At 41.5% G+C, this 12,809-nt stretch overlaps 1 protein-coding gene across 3 annotated transcripts; it reads right to left on the bottom strand.

Annotated features, from left to right (window-relative positions):
• Positions 1–181: 181 nt before the first annotated feature.
• On the bottom strand, positions 182–11,273 carry f3a (coagulation factor III, tissue factor a). 3 transcript variants are annotated; one of them, XM_014157344.2, is made up of 6 exons: positions 10,887–11,273; positions 10,493–10,625; positions 9,669–9,862; positions 9,221–9,405; positions 7,690–7,864; positions 182–1,537 (listed from the first exon to the last, which is right to left on the bottom strand). In XM_014157344.2, exons 1-6 carry the CDS (start codon positions 10,945–10,947, stop codon positions 1,392–1,394), a joined length of 894 nt encoding a protein of 297 aa, XP_014012819.1. In that variant the 5' UTR covers positions 10,948–11,273; the 3' UTR covers positions 182–1,391. The 3 variants fall into 3 exon arrangements, with proteins under 3 accessions (XP_014012819.1, XP_014012820.1, XP_014012821.1); XM_014157345.2 differs by having other exon boundaries at positions 10,493–10,601; positions 10,887–11,271; XM_014157346.2 differs by having other exon boundaries at positions 10,493–10,601; positions 10,939–11,270.
• Between the last annotated feature and the right edge of the window lie 1,536 nt (positions 11,274–12,809).

Below are 12,809 nucleotides of genomic sequence, written 5' to 3' on the forward strand. Positions count from 1 at the left end.
TGAATGACCTGTAGATGGTGCTGGGTAGACCTTTTTTGCAGGAACTACACAAGACTGATGTGTGCTGTGATAACGCTCAAGTTACGTAATCTTTCTCACCAGACAGTCACATTAACATTAACATAACATTCCCCCACTTTTCAACAATGTCTCATATCAAAGATAAACACATTACCACAAATTAATGATAAGACTTTATTATGAAAATGCCAATAAAATCAAACAAGAGTACCATATTAGTACCAGATTCCACAGTTATATAAGTGTTTAATTTTGCTTTGATTATTTTACATCATGTTTTATCATACACTGAGTGTACAAAATATTAAAAACACCTTCCTAATATTGAGTTGCAACACTTTTGCCCTCAGAACAGCCTCAATTCTTTGGGGTATGGACTCTACAAGGTGTTGAGCGTTCCTTAGGGATGCCGGCCCATGTTGACTCCACTACTTCCCACAGTTATGTCAAGTTGGCTGGATGTCCTTTGAGTGGTGGACCATTCTTGATACACACGAGAAACTGTTGAGCGTGAGAAACCCAGCAGCATTGCAGTTATTGACGCACTCAAACCGGTGCACAGGGCAACTACTAACATACCCCGTTTAAAGGCACTTACAGTAAACCTTTTGTCTTGCCCATTCACCTTCTGAATAGCACACATACACAATCCATATCTCAACTGTCTCAAGGTTTAAAAACTATTATTTAACTTGTCTCCTCCCCTTCATCTTCACTGATTGAAGTGGATTTAACAGGTGACATGAATAAGGGTTCATAGCTTTCACCTGGAAAGTCTATATTATGGAAAGAGCAGCTGTTCCTAATGTTTTGTACACTCAGTGTAAATATATTAAATATTTATAAGGCAAAACTTACGCAAAATAATTTAGTTTCAACATATAGGCTACTGTATCTACTGATAACCTAAAATACAAAGATTACTTTCAGAATGGCTACACATAATAAATTAAGCATCGTAATAAAAAATGATATATGATCCTACTAATCTTAATTTCCCATATGATTTAGTATTCAGCAGTCTCCCAAAATAAAGTTATATTTTACCAAAGATTACATCAAGTTAAAAACTATATAAAACACAATAAAATAAGAGTTGGTAGTGTTTCTAAAAGCTAATATTCACAGAAGTAGAAGTACCAGTCACAAAATCAAAAAGGAGGATATTTGCAGCATTGTATGGAAACAAAATATACACTACAGTACGTGTACCATATTCACTGGGCAGTTTCACAGAAACAAAATGGTGAACTCCAGTGTTTGACAGTGGAATGTTGAACTGGGGCTGCCCCTGCAGACTCCCTTTCAAAGTGTAAATCCAGTTAAGTTGTACCTTGTATTCCCAAGCGTGTCAATGATGCACTCCCTTTTTACACACTTCTTAGTGGCACTCCCTCTTTTCCACTTCTGTTGGCATTCCTTCTGCGTCTGTAGCACACCACTGTGACTCCGATAGCCACTACTATGATTATAATGATAAGTAGGATGAACGTAGCGATCACACCGATCCCATACTCTGGAGAGGAAATAGGGTTGCGAACCATTATTGGGCTAGACGGTGATTCACATGCACACACAAACACACACACAGGGAATCCACATTCAGTCTAAACATTAGTAATTCATTTGCTTATTTAATCCTTCGCATTCCCATCCCGATTGGCCCACTAGGAGATATGATCAGCACCTATAACCCTCTTCTCATCATGAATGATTCTACATTTATAATACTAGGACTTGGCATTAGCTGAGTGGGTAAGGATTTGATATCCTCAGTACCACAGATGCATATCTGAACTCCCTTAAAAATATAATGGCCAACATGAATTATCGAGTTGCAGAATATATTAAAACGGGGCCAAATTCCTTTAATGAACACATCTTGTCAAAAAGATCAAGGCTGACCCATGAGCCAGAAATGTTCTTTAATTATATAGAATTATATCCATTTTTTTATGAAACCTTTATTTAACTAGGCAAGTCAGTTAAGAACAAATTCTTATTTACAATGACGGCCTACACCGGCCAAACCCGGACGACGCTGGGCCAATTATTTGCCGCCCTATGGGACTCCCAATCACGGCCGGTTGTGATACAGCCTGGAATCGAACCAGGGTGTCTGTAGTGACACGGTAGGACCTGAGATGCAGTGCCTTCGACTGCTGTGCCACTCGGGAGAATAAAAGACACCAACCCTGCTACAGTAAACCTCAGTAGTACTACTTATCACAATAATATATACGTACAGTGGCTTGTGAAAGTATTCACCTCCCATTGCATTTTTCCTACTTTGTTGCCTTACAACCTGGAATTAAAATACATTTTTGGGGATTTGTATCATTTGATTTACACAACATGCCTACCACTTTGAAGATGCTAAATATTTTTGTGAAACAAACAAGAATTTGACAAAAAAAACAGAACTTGAGCGTGCATAACTATTCACCCCCCCAAAGTCAATACTTTGTAGAGCCACCTATTGCAGCAATTACAGCTGCAAGTCTCTTGGGGTATGTCTCTATAAGCTTCGCATATCTAGCCACTGGGATTTTTGCCCATTCTTCAAAGCAAAACTGCTCCAGCTCCTTCAAGTTGGATGGGTTCCGCTTGTGTACAGCAATCTTTAAGTCATGCCACAGATTCTCAATTGGATTGAGGTCTGGGCTTTGACTAGACCATTCCAAGACATTTCAATGTTTCCCCTTAACCCACTCGAATGTTGCTTTAGCAGTATGCTTAGGGTCATTGTCCTGCTGGAAGGTGAACCTCCATCCCAGTCTCAAATCTCTGGAAGACAAACAGGTTTCCCTCAAGAATTTCCCTGTATTTAGCACCATCCATCATTCCTTCAATTCTGACCAGTTTCCCAGTCCCTGTCGATGAAAAACATCCCCGCAGCATGATGCTGCCACCACCATGCTTCACTGTAGGGATGGTATTCTCGGGGTGATGAGAGGTGTTGGGTTTGTGCCAGACATAGCGTTTTCCTTGATGGCCAAAAAGCTAAATTTTAGTCTCATCTGACCAGAGTACCGTCTTACATATGTTTGGGGAGTCTCCCACATGCATTTTGGCGAACACCAAGCAAGTTTGCTTATTTTTTTCTGGCCACTCTTCCGTAAAGCCAGCTCTGTCTAGTGTATGACTTAAATTGGTCCTATGGACAGATACCCCTATCTCCGCTGTGGATCTTTGCAGCTCCTTCAGGGTTATCTTTGGTCTCTTTAATGCCTCTCTGATTAATGCCCTCCTTGCCTCGTCTGTGAGTTTTGGTGGGGGGCCCTTTCTTTGCAGGTTTGTTGTGGTGCCATATTCTTTCCATTTTTTAAATAATGGATTTAATGGTGCGCCATGGGATATTCAAAGTTTCTGATATTTTTTTATAACCCAACCCTGATCTGTACTTCACAACTTTGTCCCTGACCTGTTTGGAGAGCTCCTTGGTCTTCATAGTGCCGCTTGCTAGGTGGTGCCCCTTGTTTAGTGGTGTTGTAGACTCTGGGGCCTTTAAGAACAGGTGTATAAATACTGAGATCATGTGACACTTAGATTGCACACATGTGGTCTTTATTTAACTAATTATGTGACTTCTGAAGGTAATTGGTTGCACCAGATCTTATTTTATCAATCCAAGATGGCAGCAGTCAGACGTCCTCGTCTTGTCGTGTCCTGTGTATATTTACATATTTTCTTCTCATATCTTTTTATATTTTTTTTCTAAAAACTCAACTTCAAAACACTCTCCTGCAACCCGCCTCACCAATTAAAAAAAAAGTATTATTTACCTCAAATCTGAAATCCACAACAGAAGCTAGCCAGAAGTTAGCCAGTTCACTAGCTAACGTTAGAATTCAGCTAACCATGGTTGGCGGTCATCAGCTATCCCTTAGCTCGAAAAGCTATCGCCAGTTTTGTACAACGCGACTCAGACCAGAGCATACTGGACCCATTTTCTCTCCATAGCCCCGGATTTCTACCGCAAGCTCTGGACATTTACACCTGGATCTTGCAGCAAGCTAGCTGCTATCCGAGTGACTATTGGCTAACGTCGGTCCCAGAGCTAACAAATTATTGAACGCTGTCTTATCGGCTGCTATCTGAATAGGTCTATCGGCCAATTTTCTTGGGCCACTATAAATATAACTATTTTGCCAATTGGATTGGTCCCCTCTACCACACGGAACCCCACTAATCTACCGACGGAAACGCACGAGGTGGCTAAAAACAGACCATCTTCTGCCAACTTGCTACCCATGGACCGGCTAGCTGTCTGAATCACCGTGACCGCAACTGACCTCACTACTCACTGGACCATTTTGATCACTTGGCTAAGCATGCCTCTCCTTAATGTTAATATGCCTTGTCCATTGCTGTTCTGGTTAGTGTTTATTGGCTTATTTCACTGTAGAGCCTCTAGCCCTGCTCATTATATCTTATCCAACCTCTCAGTTCCACCACCCACACATGCGATGACATCACCTGGTTTCAATGATGTTTCTAGAGACAATATCTCTCTCATCATCATTCAATGCCTAGGTTTACTTCCACTGTATTCACATCCTACCATACCTTTGTCTGTACATTATACCTTGAAGCTATTTTATCACCCCCAGAAACCTGCTCCTTTTACTCTCTGTTCCGGACGTCCTAGACGACCAATTCTCATAGATTTTAGCCGTACCCTTATCCTACTCCTCCTCTGTTCCTCTGGCGATGTAGAGGTGAATCCAGGCCCTGCAGTGCCTAGCTCCACTCCTATTCCCCAGGCGCTCTCTTTTGATGACTTCTGTAACCGTAATAACCTTGGTTTCATGCATGTTGACATTAGAATCCTCCTCCCTATGTTTTATTCACTGCTTTAGCACACTCTGCCAACCCGGATGTCCTAGATAGAACGGCCAAAGGGGGCGGTGTTGCAATCTACTGCAGAGAAAGCCTGCATATTTCTGTCCTACTATCCAGGTCTGTACCCAAACAATTTGAACTTCTACTTCTACCAAGATCTCAGCGATCACTGCCTCATTGCCTGCACCCGTAATGGGTCAGCGGTCAAACGACCTCCACTTATCACTGTCAAACGCTCCCTGAAACACTTCAGCGAGCAGGCCTTTCTAATCGACCTGGCCCGGGTATCCTGGAAGGATATTGACCTCATCCCTTCAGTAGAGGATGCCTGGTTATTTTTTTAAATGCTATCCTCACCATCTTAAATAAGCATGCCCCATTCAAGAAATTTAGAACCAGGAACAGATATAGCCCTTGGTTCTCTCCAGACCTGACTGCCCTTAACCAACACAAAAACATCCTGTGGCGTTCTGCATTAGCATCGAACAGCCCCCGTGATATGCAACTTTTCAGGGAAGTTAGAAACCAATATACACAGGCATTTAGAAAAGCCAAGGCTAGCTTTTTCAAGCAGAAATTTGCTTCCTGCAACACAAACTCAAAAAAGTTCTGGGACACTGTAAAGTCCTTGGAGAATAAGAGCACCTCCTCCCAGCTGCCCACTGCACTGAGGATAGGAAACTCTGTCACCACTGATAAATCCACTATAACTGAGAATTTCAATAAGCATTTTTCTACGGCTAGCCATGCTTTCCACCTGGCTACCCCTACCCCGGTCAACAGCACTGCACCCCCCACAGCAACTCGCCCAAGCCTTCCTCATTTCTCCTTCTCCCAAATCCAGTCAGCTGATGCTCTGAAAGACCTGCAAAATCTGGACCCCTACAAATCAGCCGGGCTAGACAATCTGGACCCTTTCTTTCTATAATTATCTGCCTAAATTGTTGCAACCCTTATTACTAGCCTGTTCAACCTCTCGTGTCGTCTGAGATTCCCAAAGATTGGAAAGCAGCAGCGGTCATCCCCCTCTTCAAAGGGGGGGATACCCTTGACCCAAACTGTTACAGACCTATATCTATCCTACCCTGCCTTTCTAAAGTCTTCAAAAGCCAAGTCAACAAACAGATTACAGACCATTTCGAATCCCACCGCACCTTCTCCGCTATGTAATCTGGTTTCAGAGCTGGTCATGGGTGCACCTCAGCCACGCTCAAGGTCCTAAACGATATCTTAACCGCCATCAATAAGAAACAATACTGTGCAGCCGTATTCATTGACCTGGCCAAGGCTTTCGACTCATGTCAATCACCACATCCTCATCGGCAGACTCAACAGCCTTGGTTTCTCAAATGATTGCCTTGCCTGGTTCACCAACTACTTCTCTGATAGAGTTCAGTGTGTCAAATCGGAGGGCATGTTGTCTGGGCCTCTGGCAGTCTCTATGGGGGTGCCACAGGGTTCAATTCTTGGGCCGACTCTTTTCTCTGTATACATCAATGATGTCGCTCTTGTTGCTGGTGAGTCTCTGATCCACCTCTACGCAGACGACACCATTCTGTATACTTCTGGCCCTTCTTTGGACACTGTGTTAACTACCCTCCAGACGAGCTTCAATGCCATACAACTCTCCTTCCGTGGCCTCCAACTGCTCTTAAATACAAGTAAAACTAAATGCATGCTTTTCAACCGATCGCTGCCTGCACCTGCCCGCCCGTCCAGCATCACTACTCTGGACGGTTCTGACTTAGAATATGTGGACAACTACAAATACCTAGGTGTCTGGTTAGACTGTAAACTCTCCTTCCAGACTGACATCAAACATCTCCAATCCAAAGTTAAATCTAGAATTGGCTTCCTATTTCGCAACAAAGCATCTTTCACTCATGATGCCAAACATACCCTCGTATAACTGATCATCCTACCGATCCTCGACTTCGGCGATGTCATTTACAAAATAGCCTCCAATACCCTACTCAATAAATTGGATGCAGTCTATCACAGTGCCATCCATTTTGTCACCAAAGCTCCATATACTACCCACCACTGTGACCTGTAGGCTCTTGTTGGCTGGCCCTCGCTTCATACTCATCGCCAAACCCACTGGCTCCAGGTCATCTACTAGACCCTGCTAGGTAAAGTTCCCCCTTATCTCAGCTCGCAGGTCACCATAGCAGCACCCACCTGTAGCACGCGCTCCGGCAGGTATATCTCTCTGGTCACTTGCTATATTGTATTTACTTCACCACCATGGCCTTTTTTGCTTTTACCTTCCTTATCTCACCTCATTTGCTCACTTTGTATATAGACTTATTTTTCTACTATATTATCGACTGTATGTTTGTTTTACTCCATGTGTAACTCTGTGTTGTTGTATGTGTCAAACTGCTTGCTTTATCTTGGCCAGGTCGCAATTGTAAATGAGAACTTGTTCTCAACTTGCCTACCTGGTTAAATAAAGGTGAAATAAAATAAATAAATAAATGTAGGGGCTTCATAGCAAAGGGGGTGAAAACATATGCACGCAACACTTTAACATTTTTTTTTTTTTTGAATTATTTGAAACAAGTAATTTTTTTTTTCATTTCACTTCACCAATTTGTATTATTTTATTTATGTCCATTACATTAAATACAAATACAACCATTTAAATTACAGGTTGTAATACAACAAAATAGGAAAAATGCCAAGGGGGCTAAATACTTTTGCAAGGCACTGTATACCACTTAGCAGATGCTTTAATCCAAAGCCACTAGCAGCACAGTGTTGTGTATGTGATCCCTGTGGGACTTGAACCCACAACCTTGGCATTGTTAGTATCCTTACCTTCAAAGACGGACTTATCGTCGCCCGGTGAGCACTGTCTTTGACTGAGCTCTCCCAGCTGTTTGTCTGTCCTGCGGGAGGGGATGTAGGCCTGCACGTTGAAGCAGTAACTCACCCCAGGATCTACATCCCTCGTGTCTAACTCTATCTCACTGCTTGCAGAGATCTTTGTTTTCTAGAGGGAGAATTACATAAAGAAGAGCTTGTATTGTCATAAAACTATCAAATATTCATTACACATTCATAAAAATATTTGGTTGAGACGTTGATCAATGACATTCAAACCTATATTCACCCACTCAAAAAGACAGCCAAAAGTTAGTTGAATTTCTAATGTGTTATCACTATGCTTTCAACCATCTAAAAGCACAACCAAATTCCAATAGAAAAACAATGTCTGATTTTTGGTTTAATTGTCACCCAAAAGTCTATCACAACGCTTTCAACCATTTAAAAGCACAGCAAAGTTCAAACGGGAATACAATATCAAATATTTTTTTTATTTATACAACAGATGAACGTGTTATCACTTTGCTTGGTCAGAACCAAATGACCTGGATTGCAGTTGAGATTACATTAAAAGTACATGGTGCAATTAATCAATGCCATTTGATTCTGCGCAGATTATTACAGTAAATGTGAAGATCTCCACAGACCTACGATGACCTATGCATGCTATCTTCAACATGCATGCTTTATATGATTACATAAGACATGTATAGTTACGGTAGCATCAAAATGTGGCCATGGATGTGTTACTCATTTTACGGTTGAATGTTACATTAGTTTGTAAGAGAACCCTTAACTTTGGGCTATTTACTGTATTACAAAAGTCATATTAAATTGTGTTTGGTTGACCATGCAACCAAATATTAACATTTAAAGTCTCTACTGCTTGGATATTTCCATCTGAGCCACTGGCTAAATCCCATTCTTAAACTTATATTTTTGATTGAGTTGGAGATGTGAACCCAACATATAATTTGTTAACTTGTCCACAAGCTAATAAGCTAGATATTGTATTTCAAAAGTAATATTGAATTGTGTTTGGTTGTCATCTCAAACCAAAATCTAAGTAAAAAAAAATTGACTAAATCAAATCAAACTTTAAATGAAGTTAGATTTTATTTAGTCTTATTCTTTAACTTAAATGTTTAGCGGTGGTGCGCGCTAATAGCGTTTCAATCGGTGACGTCACTCGCTCTGAGACTTGAAGTAGGGTTTCCCCTTGCGTTGCAAGGGCCGCGGCTTTTGTGGCACGATGGGTAACGATGCTTCGTGGGTGTCAGTTGTTGATGTGTGCAAGGGTCCCTGGTTCGAGCCCAGGTTGGGGCGAAGAGAGGGACGGAACCTACACTGTTACAACTGCATTTCATTTAATTATATTCCTTGACTTGCTCCTTTAAGGAGCTTACACGATTGACGAATGTCCTCTATCTCACTTGGTTCGGCCTCAGGCTCGAGTTCTTTGAGGAACTGTAAATATCTAGTGTAGGGCTGTCATTGTTATTACCCTCCCCTTTGAGCTTACCTTGCCCGTGCTTGTTGCTTTCCCAAAGGTGACTTTGTACTGCAGTTCATCAGCGAAGACATCCCGGATGGTTCTCTGTTGGTTCTGCTCGTTGAACAGGGCTGTGAGAGGGTCTTCTACATACAGGATGATCTTCCTCTTGTCTTTGCTCACCTCGATCTTGAACTCAGGTCTGCCTATAAGAGCTGGAAGGGAAATAACACGAGAGACTGACATGCTTGCTTGTCACAATTGGAGCCACTTCGCATGTGGAAAATGTAGTTTGCACTGGTATGGCAGCGCAACCAAAGGTTTCTATAAGAATGGGGTGCTTGTCTGGGTAAATGTGGAAAATGTGCATTGATATGACTGTAGACAGGTGGTAGTTGGGTTACTTAGTGTCTTCGTAGGGACAAAATAGTATAAATGGTATGACATGTAGTGTAGGTGGCTGCGATGCAATACTTACTATCTTCGTAGGGGGTGAACCTCTCCGAGCTTGTGTGGGGGAACTCTATGCGGTCAGAGTTCACACCACGTAAAGGTTCTGAGAGGACATCAGCGGAGTATATGGCCTTCAGGTCCACCAGAGAGTTGGACAGGTCACACTCTGTCTCCATAGTCCTAATACAGTGTTGGTTCTTCTTTCTGTTCTGACCGATTCTGAAATAAAGGAGATATTTATGATACAGTCACAGCATCGTTCTGATACTGTTAGCGTTCCTCTCTCTGTTCTGGCCAATACTGAAATAGACGTAATGGTAGGTTTCAGTCAAAGGATTATCATTATCTTCAAAAAATGTTTTTGTTGCATTTAGGTCATTCATTGGGTCTGGGTTGATATCTTAGTTCAACAATAAGAAAAGTACCACATTCTATTTTAATCTTTGACTTGCATTATAATATTTATCTCATTGCACCACATATCACACAAATTGTACTTAAATAAATACAACATTTTGTATTCCTTATTTTTTTTTCTTGAACTATTCACCAGGTTAAGATGGTTCAATTGCTGAAAAACCTTTTAGCGGATCTAAAGTGTAGTCTGATCACATCAGTCCTCACATTTTTCCTGCTCTCCAACACATCACCCTGACTCTTCAAGGTCAGAGACCGAGTCGGGGAATAGGTTAGTGCATACTTACCATGATAATGTTATATAGGCACTGTCTTTTTAATATTTAATGGAGACATAGGCTAGTGTGTGTGTCTCTCTGTGTGTGTGTGTGTTGTTCCGTCTTCCTGCAAATGCAAAAACCAGTAATATCAGTATGTAAATGCTTTACTTACACAGAATATTCAACGGTGTATGAATAGTTTGAAGGTTTAGGATCCCACATAAGCAGTGTTTTGAAGTTGATAGACAACCAAGAAACGTTCTGTGCCTTGGGATAGTCCCCTAGAAAAAGAGCAAAAAGAGCAACTACATGTATTGTTAGACATTGACAATGAGTGAAACTTAAAATAATTAGCTACAGTGTGCCTTTTCATGACAGGGTCACAGGGTGCATTGCCTGTACTGTAAACCAGGCTGGTTCCAAGAAATTGCCAACGAATAATTAGGACGTAATGTCTTTTAAATGCAGTATCAACATCATTTGATTAATCCATATACTATCGTTCTAGTGTACAGCGTTTAGGATTGTAGGCTATATTTTAATTGTTCATGATGTTTCTGACTCACCTGAAACACAGTTTGTAAAAAAGAATGCAGAACACAATGTGGTAAAAATTACCCTTTCCATTTTCAACACTGTATATTCCAACAGGTCAGTGTAAAAACAGTAATCCCGTCGAGGTAGAGTTAGGTGAATGCGGAATTTAGATGCACATAGCAGCGGTGGTCTCAAAAGTAATATAACTCTCTTTGTTTAAAGAAAAATCCCTTTGAACAGGCGCGCGTCACGGATAAATAAATGCTGGCGAGATTAGAATGGTGTGGTCGGCGACGATTCACCTCTGATAATTCAGTCTTCTTGTCCCAGCCAGCTATATCTGTCAAACGTACTGTCTAGCGATATAAAGACGCGTGTGTCGACCAAATAAGGATTGTCAGGTTTGTGGTTTCTTGCCTGATGGGATGGGCTTATGAGAGTGTTGTGTAATGCAACTTGCTGAACTTTATGTGATGAGAAAATGATCGTAGCCTGTATTTCAAACAGCAGCTGCTGTGTCGCTCCACCAATGTTCAGTCAAAAAAGTATCGACACTGAAACTGAAACAATTTAAAAAAATGTACTGTGTTACAGTTCATACAAGGACATCTGTAAATTGAAATGAATTCATGGATTTCACATGAGTGGAAAAGCTGATATGCATCTGTTGGTCACATATACCTTAAGAAAAAGATAAGGGGCATGGATCAGAAATCCAGTCAGTATCTGGTGTCACCACCATTTGCTTCATGCAGCAGGACACATTTCCTTAGCATAGAGTTGATCAGGCTGTTAAATATTGTCCCACTCTTCTTCAATGGCTGTGCAAAGTTGCTGGATATTGGCGGGAACTGGAACCTGCTGTCATACACATCGATCCAGAGCATCCCAAACATGCGCAATGGGTGGCATGTATGGTGAGTATGCAGGCCATGGAAGAACTGGGATATTTTCAGCTTCCAGGAATTGTGTACAGATCCTTGCAACATGGGGCTGTGCATTATCATGTTGAAACATGAGGTTATGGTGGCGGATGAATGTCTCGACAATGGGCCTCAGGATCTTGTCACCGTATCTCTGTGCATTCAAATAGCCATCTATAAAATACAATTGTGTTGGTTGTCTGTAGCTTATGCCTGCCCATACCATAACCCCACCTCCACAATGGGCCACTCTGTTCACAACTTTAACATCAGCAAACCTCTCTGCGGTTGAGGCCAGTTGGACATACTGCGAAATTGGAGGTGGCTTATGGTAGAGAAATTAACATTAAATGATCTGGCAACAGCTTTGGTGGACATTCCCGCAGTCAGCATGCAATTGCATGCTCCCTCAAAACTTGAGACATCTGTGGGATTGTGTTGTATGACTAAACTGCACATTTTAGAGTGGCCTTTTATTGTCCCCAACACAAGGTGCACCTGTGTAATGATCATGCTGTTTAATCAGCTTCTTGATATACCACACCTGTCAGGTGAATGTATTATCTTGGAGAAACGCTCACTAACAGGGATGTAAACACATTTTTGAGAAATAAGCTTTTTTCAGCTCATGAAACATGGGACCAACACTTTATGTTGCGTTTATATTTATGTTCAGTGTAATATAATAGCCTACGGTATAAACTGTGGAGATCACATTTATGACAATGTCATCATGCATTTTTGGAAAATCAGCTACTCACAACTGCTGTCCAGGAGTTTCCCCCGTGGGATAAATTGTAGTGATAATCAGTGATTTCAGGTTTGTAGGGTAACATCGGGTAACTAGCCACCCCTAAAAACAATGGCCAATTGCTGACAAAGCAAAGTTTGATATACATTTGGTATGTGGATGATGGTCATGCTTAGGCAAACAAACTATGAAGGGGAATAAGTGGCTACAGTATACAAATGTTTTGTTATTTGTTGTTTTAAGAAAAGGGGTGTTTTACCCAAGTACTGGGGTAACTG

Source organism: Salmo salar, chromosome ssa19 (genome assembly GCF_905237065.1).
Source record: "Salmo salar chromosome ssa19, Ssal_v3.1, whole genome shotgun sequence".
NCBI classification, from domain to species: Eukaryota; Metazoa; Chordata; class Actinopteri; order Salmoniformes; family Salmonidae; genus Salmo; species Salmo salar.